Below are 17,514 nucleotides of genomic sequence, written 5' to 3'. Positions count from 1 at the left end.
CTAGAATAATATTATAATGAATTACTTCTTCTACTTCAACCGATATTTGAAGTTTGTTTTTTTAATGAACTAAAACTTTATAATTTATGAATATATTCAGTTTTATAGCGTTATTTTGAGAAAAATATTTTTTTTAAATCAGACGCGTTTTCTAAGTGATGATATGCAATAGCATGGTGAATTGATTCTATATTATGGTCAGTATTAATAGATATCGATCAACTCTAATGTATGTAGAGTTTAATAGAGTAATTTAAGATAAAAATTGATTATCTCCACTTTCAATTTAACAAAAGTTAAAATCTAGAAATAATAATTTCTTTTTCAAATCAGAAACAAGTTTTACAACTTATTACTATTGTTTTACAAGGTTTGTTTTACAACACTATATCTTCATAATTTAACGGTACGTATTTATAACAATGTATTTAAAGCTATTGCGAGAGTTGTAAACAGGTCAATGCACCGACTTATAATAATGTCGCGGCTACATTATAATATAAGTATATGCTGGTAATGTTGTATATAAAGGAAAAATTGCAGGTGAGCGTGAGAAAAAACGCTCTCTCTTGCAGATTGTTACATGTGATGCATGTAGCCATGTACAGCTGCAGTGTGCGCACGTGAGAGAGAAAGATATATAATACGGGGAGGACAAAACCGCACTTTATGTACCTAGACGAGCAGCAGCTGTGAGCTATAGCCATAGCACGTTCGCAAGAGAGATCAAACGCAAAAAAAAAATAAAGAGAAAGGAAAGACATATCCTGCCGGGCTCTTTCTATGTATGTACATGTAGCTTGCATATAAAACGTAGCCGCCGCATGTACAGAAGCTACGGATTACACATTTGAAAGTGCAACGTGACTATGCGGCGCGGCGATGGCGACGACCGACGACGATGTCAGCAGTCAGAGGAGACCAATATCGTGCTGCCGCTCAACAATTCCCCCAGCAACTAAATAATCGACGTCAAAGGCAGGCGCGAGCGAGCGAGCGAGCGAGAGCGCAAGACAAAAAGAGCGAAAGAGAGAGAGAGAGAGAGAGCTGTCAAATATGGCGAATGCCAGCAGGAGCAGCAGTTGGTACAGCGCTAGGTCGCAACCGCACCACTATTACTGAGAGAGAGAAAGAGAGAGAGTGAGCAGCGAGCGAGGGGCGAGAGAGAGAGAGAACAGTATGCAGCGGCTCGTCGTGGTTCTGCTGCTGCAGCCACCTTCGTCGTCGTGGTTGCTTGCCCATTGACACAGAGCTTTAACGAACAGAGATATCAGGAACTTTGTACGGGCTTGGCCAGTGTCTGCAGTGCGTGTGTGCCGAGTGTCTGTGTGCAGTGCCGGGGCGATTTTCTAGCGCGGCCGCAATATGTGATCCCGTCGAGTGGACGGGCTGTCTCTGTGTGAGAGAGAGAGAGAGAGAGAGAAAGAAAGAGAGAAAGAGAGAAAGAGAGAAAGAGAAAAAGAGAGAGTGTGTGTGTACTGTGCCTGTCCGCACAAGTTCGTCGCCGTCATCCGGGCTGCTGCTGTTCTGATCAAGCCCTGAGCTTCGGCATCGCTTGCTGCTGCCCACTTTGCTAGCTGGCTGTGGCTTTCCTCTTTCTCTCCCACATTTTATCTTTGATGCGTTCGGGGGAATGCTAATCGGCGACCAACTATGGGCGCCCAACAAACCAAGGACCGTGTCATCCCACCCGGGACTGTCGTCAGGCAGACAAGGAAACAACCCAGGAATCCCAAGGATGCACGGACTATGGGCTCCAACATCTTCACTGAGCATAGCGGTATTACACTCCCTTTCGCCTATGACTCCAGCATATCGCCTCGCTTCTTTCATTTGATACCTACACTACTTCATCTCTCACTGATTGAATATCATTTTCGCAGCCACTGATTGATTCTCAACCTAATGCCTTTTATAATCGTATCATTTTTATTATTGTTATTATTATTATTGTCACTTTGGTGAGTTTCACTTTGCAATGTATATTTTTGTTATTCTTTGTACTTATACCAAATTTAAATTCATTTAATCAATCTAATTAGCTACTCTGCTGTAAATTTCAGTTCAGAATCAAAATTGCATATCTAATAAATCAATAATTGCCTAGTAAACTTAATTCAATTTGATTGATATCTTAGTGCTTGGTTCAATTGACTACTTCAAATTTCTTCAAGCACAGTGTATCTTTGTTGGCTATACAACTGTAGCTTAAGCAGGCCATGACCAATAGCAATTCATCTTTTTTTATGTTTTCTTAACTCATAAACATTCATTCTTCACTAACCATTACATAGCTCATATTGTTGCTTTCACTTTTATCGGTTAAATGATATACCCTAAATATTTCTGAAAATACTCTTCTGATAGTTCAGCATTGGATTAATAATATTTGGATAACATTAATATTTTGATAGCATAGCTTTAAATTATATTTAGCTGAAAAATTAATTATACATACATGCTTCCTCCGCAGGTGTCACTTAAAGTATTTTCCTTTTCATATTGTTCTTCCAGTTTCCCTGTTCAATGCGCATGTAATTAGAAATCAGTATGCTAAACATGAATTCTATAGTCTTAGTTCTTTAGCTTTTCTTCTTAGTAACTTAGAAACAAGTTTTTATATCTATGATTATTGATCTGTAAAGTGTTCATCAAGGAAAGAGTTTCTATATAGGTAAGCTATAAAATGCTTTAACAAATAGAATTACAATTATTGTGCAACTGTGATTATTAATCCAAGAAAAAATAGATTTAAAACATAAACAATTAAGTTACCTAATTAAAAAACTAGCTAAGTAATGAATACTCAGAGAAACATTAAAAACTACATTCTTTCCTTAATACTTTTATCAATATTATAATATCTAAAATGAATTATTTATGACTTCTTATATCTAGAAGCATTACTCCAAAGCAGACCACTCCCTCACATACCAGCACTACCTGAGGGTGACCCACCTAGTGGTACTAGTATTCAATCTATTTCTCAGCAATCTAGTTTAGATCAACATGTTTCAGTGTCAAATAGTGGCCTTTTGGAAGCTGCAAATAGGTTTGTTTTAATAGTATTTTGTTATATACTTATTTACAGAAAAATAAAGTCATTAGCACTAATCACTATACTTTTCTTCAGATGGACCAGCAAAGAAAATCTGCTAGCTCAAGAAGAGGATGATCCACAACTTTTTGTTGCTTTGTATGACTTTCAAGCTGGTGGGGAAAATCAACTAGGTTTAAAAAAGGGTACATCTTTTTTCAAAGTGGAATATACATTGCAAATATTTGGAAAATAAAAAAAGGGTTTTAATTTTCAATTTTCTGCAATAGGTGAACAAGTTCGTATATTAAGTTATAACAAAAGTGGTGAATGGTGCGAAGCTCATTCAAGTAGTGGCCAAGTTGGTTGGGTGCCATCAAATTACGTGACTCCAGTTAACTCTCTAGAAAAGCATTCGTGGTATCATGGCAGAATATCGAGAAATGCTGCAGAATATTTACTCAGTTCCGGTATCAATGGAAGCTTTCTCGTTCGTGAATCAGAAAGTAGTCCAGGGCAGCGCAGTATTTCTTTAAGATACGAAGGACGCGTGTATCATTATAGAATTAATGAAGATAGCGATGGAAAGGTATATAAGCAAAGATAAATTTGAAAAGTATAAAATTACGAACATCAACTCTAATTTTATGGCTTTGATGTATGAATATCATCGTAAAAAAAGAAGAAATAACATGACGTATCAATTGCAGATGTACGTGACTACCGAGAGCATTTTTAATACGCTAGCGGAATTGGTCCATCATCATTCTATGTTAGCAGATGGTCTCATTACTCAGCTTTTATATCCAGCACCAAAGCGTAACAAACCAACAGTTTTTCCTCTTAGCCCAGGTATATTTTTGTTCATTTTTTTTTAATAATTACTCCAGCCATGGAGATGTTATTTCAACATTAAGAAAAAAATTCAATTTTATAGAACCTGATGAGTGGGAGATTAACAGAACCGATATTGTAATGAGACATAAGTTAGGTGGAGGACAGTATGGTGATGTATATGAAGCTGTATGGAAAAGATACAATATGACGGTTGCAGTAAAAACTCTTAAGGTTACTAATTGGATTTGTTATTCAAATCTACGGCGATTGACCCATTTAAAACTATAATATTTTTTTGTGTAGGAGGATACTATGGCATTAAAAGACTTCTTAGAAGAAGCAGCTATTATGAAGGAGATGAAACACAGGAATTTAGTACAATTGATAGGTGTATGTACAAGGGAGCCACCTTTTTATATCATAACGGAATTTATGAGTAAAGGGAATTTGCTAGATTATTTACGTAATGAAAGCAAGCACCAAATCAATGCTGTAGTTTTAATGTATATGGCAACACAAATCGCAAGTGGAATGAGCTATCTTGAAAGTCGGAATTTCATTCATAGGTAATGCATTGTTTTCTGCTTGCATCTCGATGAATATGAACCTTATTGTTTTTTTTTTAAGTTATCATGCTACTATATGTTTGTTTTACAGAGATTTAGCTGCAAGGAACTGCCTTGTAGGAGAAAGTCATCTTGTTAAAGTAGCTGATTTTGGATTAGCTCGTCTCATGAGAGATGATACATATACAGCTCACGCCGGTGCCAAATTTCCAATCAAATGGACTGCTCCTGAAGGATTGGCATACAATAAATTTTCTACAAAGGTTTGCCTAGCATTCTTTTACGTATGACAGCAGAAAGCATAAATTCGTGCAACTTAACATTGAATTTAATTTTTTTAATTTTTAGTCTGATGTGTGGGCGTTTGGTATTTTACTATGGGAAATTGCGACGTATGGCATGTCTCCTTACCCTGGAGTGGATTTAACTGATGTGTATCATATGCTTGAAAAAGGCTATCGAATGGAATGTCCTCCCGGTTGTCCACCGAAAGTATATGACCTGATGCGACAATGTTGGCAGTGGTCTGCGGCAGATAGACCGTCATTTAAAGAAATTCACCATTCCTTGGAAAATATGTTTCAAGAATCAAGTATAACAGAAGGTAAACTCATAAGCTTTCCATCAGTTGTTATACAATCATATTCGAAATTAAACAGACGTTTATTTGCAGAGGTTGAAAAACAGTTACAAGGTAGTGGGGGTCAAGTACAACTTTTATCTTACAATAAGTCACAAACTGGTAGTTCCGGAAATATTCACGGGTTGGTACTTGCTGCCGAACAACATACTTCTAGTAGCACTCAAGGTAAGAATTATTTTATTTATAATTATTCATTTATAATTTTATATAATATTTTGTAGAATCTACAAGTTCAGTCACAAAGCTTAGTACCTTTTTGGGAGGCCATTCAAACAAAGGTAATAACAGTATGGTACAAATGAGACGTTCAACGAACAAAAAAGGTAAACAGGCGCCAGCTCCACCCAAACGTACAAGGTAATTTTTAAAGATTGAGTAATTTAAGTTTTAAGCAGACATCCTAACGAATTATGTTCTTTTTATAGCCTTTTATCGTCATGCAGTTCTTTTCGAGATTCCGCATACCAGGATCAAGATCATCAAAACACTGAAATCCAAAACGTAGCCTTGCATGATGGCAATGATCTAAATGGTATTGACAAGATATTTCAAGGTAATTCGTCATACGAATAATTCATACCTAATGGTATATTTTTGCACGCCCTGTCTTGAAATTTTGTATCCTTTCACATCCGTTCCATCTTCATTAACATCCGTTTCATCTTCATTAATGTTTTAACATATTCATTAAACTAATAAATTCTTCATTATGCATTGTAATACTCGTGAAACATCCATGCTTCCAATATATGTGGGTCATTCTCCGCCCCCCCCCCCCCCAGCTCTGTTATTAAAAATAAGTTTTTCATCGTATGCTGATTCGCTGCATGAATAATTGATGATTACGCAAATTAAAATTCCGTGCAATATTGAAACTTTTAACCAGTAGAATTATTTTTATAATGTATTATGAGTTTATTCAATTGATTCGATCCAGACATGAAACTACCTATCTGGATAACCCTTTTCGTAAATACTAAATGTAAATAAAATAAGCATGCAAATCGGTTTAGAATAGACCTGTTATTCAGTCACCCTGTATGAAGATGTTGGTGTAAATAATATTTTTATATTACAAAATTTCATATGTCATGGAGAAATAAACAAAATCGATACATGTAGTTCACACTCGAATCCTGTAATAGAATAGCAATTTAGACAATATTGCTTTCTTTAAAAAATATATTGAATTTCATTGTTAACATACCCTTGTAAAATACATGATCAATTTATCTTGTAAGCCGTTATAATAAAAAGTATATTAATTTCATCAAGTAGATGTCTGGATCGGTAATGTTGAAAAATTTCTAATCATAATCATGCTTCACTTTTAATTTTATAACATTCAAGCAGTGTTTTTGTAATGTCACTAACAAAGCTCATCTATTCATTGTCATCGTCACCATCATCTCATCGTCATTTGTTTTATCTATCATTTTATCTTAGGACTTTGGCGTTCACGCTTCTTAGAATAAATCATCATCACGCAGAACTTCACTTGTCGTAAAAAACCATCATTCACGTCGTAATGTCACTTCGAGAATGACCCGTCCCGTACACGAGTATTTGACTTTTAACCGAAATTATTGCAGGACTGAGAAATCATTTAAATTAAGAATTTATTACGGCAACTTTCAGTTTATTTCGTTTTAGTTACCGGTACATTTCTAATAACTTTATTTGAAGATTCTCAGTCTTGAAAATAAGCTCCTAATAACACTTTTAACTGTCAATTCATGATGTATGTGGGTATATCAATTAAATGGTTTTGGAATTTAATAATTAGCATTTCTGGTATTCCAAAGTTCATTGGAAGAACACTTGAATGATACAGTAATTAATTTATTGCACATCAAAATTCTACGAATAACATTGGTTGCATTTTGATGAGTGTTTCCTAAATTATTTTACTTTGAATATGCTTAAATATAATATTTTGAATATTTTACTTAGTGTGAAGCTGTTTAATAATTTCGTGAATTTTCGTACTTTCAAATGAAGTTTTTTCTTTGAAACTTTATCATTCCAAGTTGATGGTGATTGATTAAAAAATTGAACTTTTGGATCATACGGTCGTCTCTGTCTATGTAAATCTAAGCCACCAAGTTAAAAATACTAACGAGAATACCATGAAAACGTGTGACGATTAATAAATTAATTGGCAAGAGAGACAAATGAACGTAAAGAAGCTAATCATGCTGATGAAATTAAAACGACGGATTTAGGGGTGACACGTGAAATCGTGACGATGTCCGGGCAGCCGAGCGCTGGCTGGGAGTTGGAGCATGAGGGGGGCGACGGTAGCTCCCAGCCGACAACAGAGCCAAGTTTCGTCGCCCAGCCCCCGTCCACTTCGCCAGAACCACTAGCCAACCATAACAAATTAAAAACACGCACTCACACTTCTAAGGATGCGCTGCCACAGAAGGTATTCCCTACCTCTCGTATCTTTTATCACAAAAAATATAGGCTCAGTCGACTCGCAACAAGGCTAATTCAGTCATGCTCTTTTCTACGATTGTGTCTGCCGATGCTACTACTTACCGTTGCCGCTGCTGCTTGTGCTTTGCCGAAACAATTTGCCTTCTTGTAATCAAGCTCTTCGACGTTATTACACTCTGCGATTGACATGAGATTTTTAAATAACATATTGCATTCACCATGCGGAATTTTCTATGCTTACGACACTGCTTGAATGCTAGTGTTATTTTTATGATTTTTGTTTGTCATTATTATATTTTTTTTGAATGACTCAATTTGCATTTTGATACGACGAAGCTTGCGTTGTACATAACTTTTGTATGAGTACGCAAAGGATTTCTACTACGCACAGACATATACATCTTATGATGAAACATTTCATCCAGATCTGGGAAATGCTTTCAAACTTGATTACTTCTGTCAACATGACACTTTATACCGTATTTTTGAACATTAGTTATCAACGATGAAGTTTCACTGGAATCCATTTGATTGTGTTAATTGTTGACGAACACCACATATGCATTGTGCTGTATCTCTTGTTAATCTTGTCTTATGAAATTGTTAAATATTGACAAGAGAAAAATTCAACCAATTATACAATTTATTAAATCTCTGTCCGAGTTTGTAACTGTCATTCACTGTTAGCTTATAAATTATCTAATTTCCATGATAAATAGCAGTAAATTTGCACTCATTGATTGTATGCATTTTAATGTTGCAGCTGGTCCATGTGGGAGCCTTAGAGGTGCAAAATGTTAAGAAAGCCATACATCGTTACGGAACGTTGCCAAAGAATGCGCGTATCGGCGCCTACCTCGAATCTCTGCGCCAGAGTGGTATCCCCTCGAACCAAGAACAGGTCGGCGGCGGCGCCAACTCGCCAGTCTCGCCGTCGCTTTGCGAACAACAGCCCAGTGCCGAGACCATAAGCCTGAGCGAGGTACTGCAGCAGCACCGATCGTTGTCGCCGCGGCAGAGCAGCTTGCGCAGCCAGCAGCAGCATCAGCCAGCTCAAATGACGCGCAGCAACTCATCGAGCGGCGTGGTTGGGAACTACCACCCGCCCAATTCGCCGCGAAGCCGTGCTGCACGCAAGCAGCAGTCTGAGGTCGGTGATAACCTGCGCACCTTCCGCGCCCCACCGGCCAACATCTCCACGTTCCGTGCAGCCAGTCCGCCAAGACCGGCCCAGCCAAGCCTCGCCGATCTGGAGTTTCCGCCGCCGCCGCTGGACCTACCGCCGCCACCCACCGAGCTGCTGAGCTCCGGCGACCAGTGCGACCTGCTGGTGCCGACTTCTGTCTCGCCCTCAAGGAACGCCGCCGGCTCACTGTCGCCGTGCGCGCTCAGGAAGGCCACCAAGCCGGAAAGGCGCTCGCGGGAGGAGCCCGAACAGCCTAACGACGACGAGACCCGCAGCAATGGCGCCGATCTGCAGACGGCCGAGCCGTCGGTCATGGAGGCCAGCTCGCGGTTCGGTGTCAACTTGCGCAGGCGCGACAAGTCGAGTGAGCGTCGCACGGCCGACGCCTGTGGCCAAACGTCACCGCAAAGTGAGCTGCCGTCATTCCTCGATCCGCCGCCACCACCGCCACCCGAGGAGGACGAGCTTGCTGGTACCGAGCAGAGCCTGGGTTCGTTCTCCTCGAAGCCGGGCATGAAGGAAATGCTTGAGCTCAAGCTCATCAACGAGATCAAGCAGAGTTGCGAGAGCAAACCCACCGGCACGTTGCGTAAGAGCAACCTGCCGAGCAGCAGTCTCCCTCCACTTGATCCCGCCTCGCAGTTACTGTCTGAACTCTGCGCCACCTTCAATGTCGACGCCGCCGGCAAGCCGCCACAGCAGAACGAGTACGCGATAGTCAACATCGTGCCTCATCAGGAGCCAAAGGAGGCGTCGCCGATGGCCGACTCGGGTACTCTCAACTTCAAGCTGAAGAAAGTCGAGAGAAGAGTCAACCCACCTCCGGCCAAGGAGGACAGTTCGGAAAACCAAATAATCGACTTCAAGTCGCGGCTCCGGAAGGTCGACAACGCCATAGACAAGTCTACAAGCTGCGTGGAGGAGAAACCGCCGAGCGCCGGCGGCAGCAGTAGCCAAGCGACAGGTGCCAAAAAATCGGACGACGAGCGAATGAGTGACTCGCTGGATTGCCAGTCAGCCGACGAGCAATCGGACGATAAACGGCGCAGTACTGGTAGTATAAGTAGTCTCAAGAAGCTTTGGGAGAATAAGGAGTCGGCCGCTGGCGGCAGCGACGCGAACGCTCAGACCGTACCTACAAGTCCAAAGCTCGGGAGTCGACCGCCTAGTGGCAAGCAAGAGACTCCCGGCGAGCCAAGCGAGGACTCGCCGGAGGAATTCAGTGGAGCCTCGACCCGAAGCTCCAAAAGCGAGAGTCGCGTGCAGTGGCCGCCTGCCAACGCGGATAACGAGAAGCCCGTGGTGCCAGCCAAACCACCCAAACCCATCTCCAGTAAGCACTTTGGTTCGTCAATTTACGCCACTCCCAACTGCCATGTGAAGCTTGGAACCGAGGACGAAGTGCAACAGCAAACAATAGCCAAGCAGAGTTCTGAACCTGGTTCGAAGGGCAGTAGTAGCAATAACAGCAACAGTAGCACTAGCAGCACCAGCAGCACCAGCAGCACCAGCAGCAGTAGCAGCAAGCATAATATCCTAGAGATCTCGAACGTGATTGAGAACAGCATCGTCAATCTCAAGGGCAGCCCAAACATCGTGATGGCCAGCTGGCTGCAGCTGTCCGACAAGGTGGGCCTGCTACACGGCATGTGCGCTAACTACGCGCAAGAAGCGACGATACCGTCCCACGCTAAATTCCAGTTCCGGGACGTGCTTTCACGGCTAGAACTGCAGGCGCGGCAGTTGAGGGCAGCCGGTACCCGCAACATCAGCGAAAATACGAGGTTGCTCACCGACCTGCAAAACACGATCAAGGACGTAAGCAACGTGGTACAGAGATAAGAGCGAGCCCGGGCCAAGTCTGCGATGGCCAAATCTTAGTACTCCGAACGGATAAGCGTGAGAGATAAGGCCCTGTTCAGTCCTTCCTGTCCTGCTCTGCTCTATCCTACTCTGCTCTGGCCTGTCCTTCCGCCAGTCTCTGTACGAGAATCAAAAGTACCAGATTAATAATCCCTCGTGGGGCTTTTTTCATTTATATTTTTAACTTTTTCGTCGTAGATTTTTATCAAGTGAGGTTTGCAACTTATTAACGTGTAACGATGTGTAATCGAAAACGATCGACTCAAAGACATTATTTTTTAAGTAAGAGATATACATTAAAAAACCATCGATCTAAGTCATTAGTAAACGATGCTCGAATAAAGAGATCGAAAAATGATGAGGCAAACCCGTTTTCTAGCGCGTAATTTTCAGACTACGTCATAGAGACTGCTTCAATGGTATTTTTAATTGAACAAAAGAAAATATTAGGGAATGAGAATAAACGCGAGATGTAGGATTTGGTATATTTGGATATTAACGAGTGAGTGCACGTATGTATGAAAGCCGATGCGCCTGAGAAGATTGTTTAGAGATTTTTTAAGACAAGAACAAGTAGCGAAGTTTGTTGTCATTCTGTCTTCGCGGCTCCTATGTTTGTGTGTACTGTCGAATGCTCCTATCTGAAAATGTATGGGACCGCGATGTAAAGCGGCCTTTCCCTTACGAATAAAATCTAAAAGTAACAAAGCAAAACTTCAAACTCTACTCATGTACTGCGATAATGGTGGCTTTCATTGGGAATAATTGTTAAAGTACTATAAACAAAAAGTCACAAAATAGCGAAAAGAACAAAAAAATCATGAAATATGCAAAACTATTTATTCTCCCAAGCTGCTTAAAGTATCGTACGTCGTCTCCATTCATTCGAGTTTTATAAATAAAACACAAGTACCGCTTAGTATACCATGCGCCAAGTCTTGGATTTAGATCATAAAGACAAAATATGTTTAAGTCATTTTATGTGTACTATGGGACAATATAATGATTTTGTATTTGTACAGATCGAGTCGGGCGACGACTATATTGTAACTGTACGCTTGCATGAATTATTCTCTTCTTTTTTCTCTCGTTATTATCAGTAATGTATAATTACTACTTAAAGGTTTTTCAAAAAAATTTGAACAGTGATTTTAGAAAGCGTAAGCGTAATGAATCGTGTGAAAAAACAGTAATGTTCTTCCAGATTATCAAATCTTGAATAAGACACAAATTTATATGACGTCTATTGTTTTTTACTTATCTTGATGCTGACAGAAGCAGAAAGGGCAGTTGTTTGAAATAGTGTTTTATGCAAGATGTGCTCTATGTGCTAACGGGATCGAATAGAGCCAAACAAGTATATACTCACTAATGAGAATCATTTACGTAAAAGGAAATATTTCCCTCCTTTGCACTGCCTGTTATTAAACTGTAATGTACTAGCGTATTTTACGTTGCGAACCTTGGGTTGACCGATTTTATTTGTTTTTTTTCTTTAGTATCTGTGATAGTACGACACCAATCCCATTTCGGCCTCTTTCGCCTTTTAAACTATTGTAGTCAAAAACATGAGCTCTTTATATAAAGTAAATCATGTAATCAAAAACTAAGAAATTCACACTCTTCGGAAAATATACAAAATATGCATCGGCGAAGGTGGATACGAAATCGACGGTTTATGTAATTGTATTATAGTAATTTTATGAATTATTTATATCTGTATTTATTTTTTAATTTTTCTCAACAGAATGCTTTGGCGCTGATCGATCAACCAACGTACTGACTCGCTAATACAAAATTTTAATATTGCTTTATACATTGATATCGAATTGAAAATAAAAATACTGATCAAATTCAACCATGTTAGTTTTATTCTTGCACTGTAGAACTTAGCACATTTGATTATTTTTAAGATTGTATGCATATAAAAAACAATTTATCACTAAGACATTTACATAAATTAACTTTTGAAAAATTTTAAATCAACTATCAAGTGCTTCTTGTGTTCTAAAACAATCACTCACTATTTTCCACCTGTCTTTCATTGCAGTAACTAAAAATATTTGATTAAAAGACTTTACTGAAAAGCCTTGCTCTTGGTATTTTACTTGGCCACTAACTCTAACAAGAAATGATAATTGTCCAGATACAGAAGGTGCTGAAATTAAGTAAGGCTTTCTATACTTCCTTTTTAATAATTTTTAGTTAATTTTGTATAGAATTTAACCAATAATCTTACCAATAATAGGCTGTGCATCTAAAGAAACCACTGAATGATCCGTTGCAGGCAACTCTGTCCAATAGCTTTGAATTTGCTCTTTTCCTTTAACACCGTTACCATTCCAAATCAAAGTAGCATCATCCATATATAATCTTGACATTAACTGTTAATGATAATATTTTAAATTGTACAAAATACTTTAAAAGTATCAATTCAATTTTATTATAACATTACTTACATATCTACGTTTATCTACACTATCATAATATAATTTAATAAAATCTTCTGCAGTCCTACATGCTTGATCTGTTTTAGATTTTAGGTCCTAGAAAAGTTATGTCTTGCTTGAAAATTCATTTCTCACACAAAACAACTTGAGAACAAGACAGCCGGTTTTATTGATAATTAATTTTTTTGTTTTCATACATTACCTCTTCCATTTTCTCGATTCCTATATTTGAGTTATTTACACTATATTTTATGGCAAAACTGACAACAATGTGTATATGATAAAGGTTGTTGATTGATAATACGAGTATACTGTTACATGTCAAATCTTCTTATACAAACAACTAATTACGAACTAGCGTCAAAGCGCAGCTATATACATACATACTAGCTGACTGGAAATACTATATATAGTCACTACACTAGTCAAGCAACCTGCGAGCACCACATTGACATTAATAAAACCAACTATATAACTATAATGAATCTGAGCGGGAAATCGACGAAAATTAATCTGGAAAAATTATATAAAAACTACGTCTGATTGGCAAAGATAGCTAGTCATTAATAATTCAATTCAATTATGATTTCGTCAATAAAAAAATTTCTAAAGTTGAACATTTGCAGATCAATAGAAATTGAATCTATGTATAGCGTTCTAATACAGTTTTTATAGAAATGAATGTGTTGAATCGTTGCAAAAATAACAAAAATCTCGCACCATTTTTTTATCCAATCAAAATATTATTATAACAATCCGTTATAAAGAAATAAATAATATTTCTCATTATAGCGATACATGCACCAGAAAAATCAGTAGATCATTCACTCATGCGCACATAATTAAGGCATAAGCATGGGTTATTTTTCAAATATCCAGTAATGTGTACATACATCAACTACTTTAACATAGACAATACCTTCCTAACAATACCGTTGTAGAAACTGTATCAACGAAAATAGATGCTTAAGCTTTCTATCTTCGTTGGCTGTATAAACTCATGTAGGAATGAGTTATTTTTTCAATAACTAATTAATCTTAAGTACTCTAGGACTTATTTAAGTTATTAAAAATTCCACAAATAATTTATATGGTTTGATCGTATAACCGTTAAATATTAACAGTTATACCTAAAAATAACTCATTCCGATTAATACAGCTCTCTTATTATAAGGGCGCAATTCCTCTGGACATGAGAACATATTTATATATCTTAAACCTTGAATATTTTTCAAATATAACATGAATCCTGCTATATTCCCGTAATTTGTTATTGAAACAATTATAGGCTTCAAAAAAGTACGCGTATAAATCATCACGAGTTTGATGTGAATTCATAATAATTGTCGAGTCGTTGCATGCTTCTGTCACTTTTAGTCCAAAATTACAATAATCCTCTTTCCAAGTAAAAATCTGCATTTGACATAAATTTATTCATTGTACACATAAATGTTTCGTAATGCAAAAATTGCAAATTTCCGTATTTAAAAAGTGCATTATCTTTCGTTATTGTTGAAACTGATATGTAAAAGGGCCACGCCGAGTAGCAATTTCGCCTAACTCACAGGGCATTTTTACAAAAAAATAATTGGTTAAAAATCAAATGAAAATGTGAAAATGGTGATATTTCAATTTAGAAAAATATAATGGATTCTAGGGATGCCGAATTTGCAAAGCATTTTATTACAGGAATTGATTTCATACATGAGAATTTTATCACAAAGTTAAAAAAAAAAGGAGCCTCGCTCTTCTTTAAATATTATTTTAAAAAGCTGCTAAGCGAATAATAATTAAACATTGTTTACACAGTGTTCACTTTGAAATTATTTTTTTAATCTTATTTCTGTTTATTTTTTCATTGATAGTGATACGCCTTTTAAAAACGACAATATCCTATTTAGAGCATTTATATGCTGGTCATCGCGTCGATGTAATAATGTATTGGAAAAACAATGTATCAACTTGTGGAAGAATTAAGGTATTTTTGTCAAGAAATAAGAAATGGCCACACGTAATTATAAATATAAATATCGCAGTTTTGAATTGTCACTGGCTAGACAACATTCTTGTAGTGCGCACTGCACAGCCCTCCAAACACTGTCACTGCACACGGTTTCATCAAGGGATGAAGGACGCTTACTTCTCCTTGGATTTTTCAAAAGTGTTGGGCCTCAGTGACGTCATCAGACCTACATTTATTAGCGTAGCTGCTCGACGTATACATTCTCTCCACAAACGCGCTTTTGCTCACGTTTCATAATTTCAATTTTATAGCAATCTCTTTGTTAATTTACTTTCTCAATTTTCTATGAAATTATCGCAATTAAATATATAAGCTAGTGCAAGATTGAATCTCGTATGTATATGTATGTGTGTGCGCGCGCGCATTTGCAAGATTTCTTGTATAGGTATAATACGATGAAATAATTTTTATAGCAGAATGTAAAGTTGTAGAGCGAGCGTCAAATATGTCAGTGAAGTTATGAAAGGACTCCAAGAATCACATAATGTGTGTAACTTGTAGAGATTCTGCCTACACTACAATTTGCATGCAGTCGAAAAATATAAATTATATCGATAAGACAACTGAAATAGAAATATTAAATTTTAAATTAATACCTTTTGAAAGTGATTTGAAATATCCACTTTAAAATATGAAATAATGTAAAGGAGAAAGAGAGAAAGAAAGAAAAAGAGAGCATAGCAAATTTTCAAATAGCGTTATGACTCAAATATATACCTGTTAACATTTTTCCGTAAAATAAAAAAAAATAAACATTTTTCTGAATAATAATATATAATAATAAATAAGAGACTTTTGAGATACGTCGATTTTATTGGTCTATAAACACTAACAAAAACGGAAAGTTTATATTCTACATCTGTAAAAACAGTTGAAATATAACTTTGTCTAAAAGCTTTTATTTTCATTTGTGTTAGAATTACATTTCGAATAATCATTTTTTAACGGAAATCCCTTACTGATGATTTCATGATGCAGTAACTGCGATATTCTTTGTAATATTTTTGAAGGTTGGGTTTATTATATAAATCTTGTTATAGCTTCAAATATATTAAAATTATCTATTGCTTAAATAATAAAAGTATATAGTCGTGTCAATAATGTCAGATACAATGCATTAACGTACTATAATTGTTCAATTGGCTATAAATGTTTTCATTTATAATACATAGTAAAATTCTAATACAAAGGTTTATTCGAAATTTCATCACATACATTTTTCATTTTGAAAAAATTTTGATTAAAGCAAAAATTATATATAAATTGGTGCAAAAATGTAGGGAGAAAATATAAGAGCGTGAATTTGCCATATTTTTGTAGAAAATCAAGATTCATTCTGAATGGATTTATTGCGTCGTAAATTTAATTAAAATTATAAATATATCGAAAAAACTCAGAGAAGCTATTTGTGTATTTTGCTATGATAATGTCATGCAAACTAATAATAAAATAATATAGTTATCTCCTGTAGCTAAGAACATATGTCATACACGCGTATTCGTTGCACACGCGGGCCGACTGAAGTAGAAGACATAAGATAGGCCGAAACAAACAAACTGTAAGCGGTAAATACATGATAGACCAGAAATGAAATAGAACATAGACAGCTGCAAATCTAAATAAACAATTAAGCGATATGACTCTCTCGGTTCCCAGGATATACTTATTCCTGAAGGAAGTGGTAGGGACTTATCTTAAGTTTGTGAGCCCCCGAGAGGGACAAGCGCAGTCAGTCCTGTACACGATCTCGCCTTGTAAAGACATCTCTCTGGAGCTCTGTCACTTTATAATAAAAAGTATTATTATATAACTGCCGACTTCGACGCCTAGATTCCTGCAAGTACCCACACGCGCCTTATAACTCGACCATCGCTACCGCAGCGTGTAAAACTTGTCGTGACAATCATCAAAATTGGATGACAGATAAGCAACTTTTACTTGAAACTTGGCTTCGTAACGCCCTTAGTTCCGAGATAAATTCAATTATTTATTGAAAATCTAATAAACCAATTAGAAGTACGGATAGGATAATGATGGTATTAAGAACGTACCAGTACTGACAAAAATGAGTGTAAGATAAACTGAGTTGTACACAGATGCGTCGAAAGACAGCTACACAGCTCTGCTTATGCAGGAAAATCCCAACTACGGGTGCCTGCATCCGGTTTACTATACAAGTGGAAAAACGATAGAAACTGAAATCAGATCATTATATAGTAATTGTAAGCTCGGAGCGATTGTAACTGTGAACACATTGGAAACGTTCCGTAATCATCTTGAGATTAAATAAAAAATAGTGACTGATTTTACTGATTATATGAGATCCTTCCTAGAGAAGACGTGCAAACTCGACAGAAGCTATAAAGATGTATGTACGCAAGCTCTTAGCATAAAAATAATAATGGACACCGTAAGCTCGTGATTATCAACTGCGGGTTATCAAACGAGCATAAAAAAATGGAACCAT

General features: G+C 37.2%; 2 protein-coding genes across 3 annotated transcripts; one reads left to right on the top strand and one right to left on the bottom strand.

Moving 5' to 3' along the window:
* The first annotated feature begins 1,065 nt into the window (after positions 1–1,065).
* LOC131664146 (tyrosine-protein kinase Abl) lies at positions 1,066–10,566 on the top strand. 2 transcript variants are annotated; one of them, XM_058935041.1, is made up of 14 exons: positions 1,066–1,780; positions 3,019–3,052; positions 3,134–3,243; positions 3,328–3,626; positions 3,748–3,889; positions 3,975–4,105; positions 4,178–4,440; positions 4,532–4,703; positions 4,789–5,044; positions 5,114–5,248; positions 5,305–5,440; positions 5,509–5,636; positions 7,309–7,511; positions 8,289–10,566. In XM_058935041.1, exons 1-14 carry the CDS (start codon positions 1,654–1,656, stop codon positions 10,551–10,553), a joined length of 4,401 nt encoding a protein of 1,466 aa, XP_058791024.1. In that variant the 5' UTR covers positions 1,066–1,653; the 3' UTR covers positions 10,554–10,566. The 2 variants fall into 2 exon arrangements, with proteins under 2 accessions (XP_058791024.1, XP_058791021.1); XM_058935038.1 differs by having other exon boundaries at positions 2,899–3,052.
* A 1,839-nt stretch (positions 10,567–12,405) lies between these two features.
* LOC131664154 (NTF2-related export protein-like) lies at positions 12,406–13,398 on the bottom strand. The gene is made up of 4 exons (XM_058935048.1): positions 13,227–13,398; positions 13,034–13,120; positions 12,814–12,958; positions 12,406–12,732 (listed from the first exon to the last, which is right to left on the bottom strand). The coding sequence occupies exons 1-4, from the start codon at positions 13,233–13,235 to the stop codon at positions 12,557–12,559; spliced, it is 417 nt and encodes a 138-aa protein (XP_058791031.1). The 5' UTR covers positions 13,236–13,398; the 3' UTR covers positions 12,406–12,556.
* Between the last annotated feature and the right edge of the window lie 4,116 nt (positions 13,399–17,514).

The sequence above is a fragment of the Phymastichus coffea genome, unplaced genomic scaffold (genome assembly GCF_024137745.1).
Source record: "Phymastichus coffea isolate CEN01 unplaced genomic scaffold, Cenicafe_Pcof_1.1 PCOF00003, whole genome shotgun sequence".
NCBI lineage: Eukaryota > Metazoa > Arthropoda > Insecta > Hymenoptera > Eulophidae > Phymastichus > Phymastichus coffea.
This window is presented reverse-complemented; position numbering and strand designations above follow the sequence as displayed.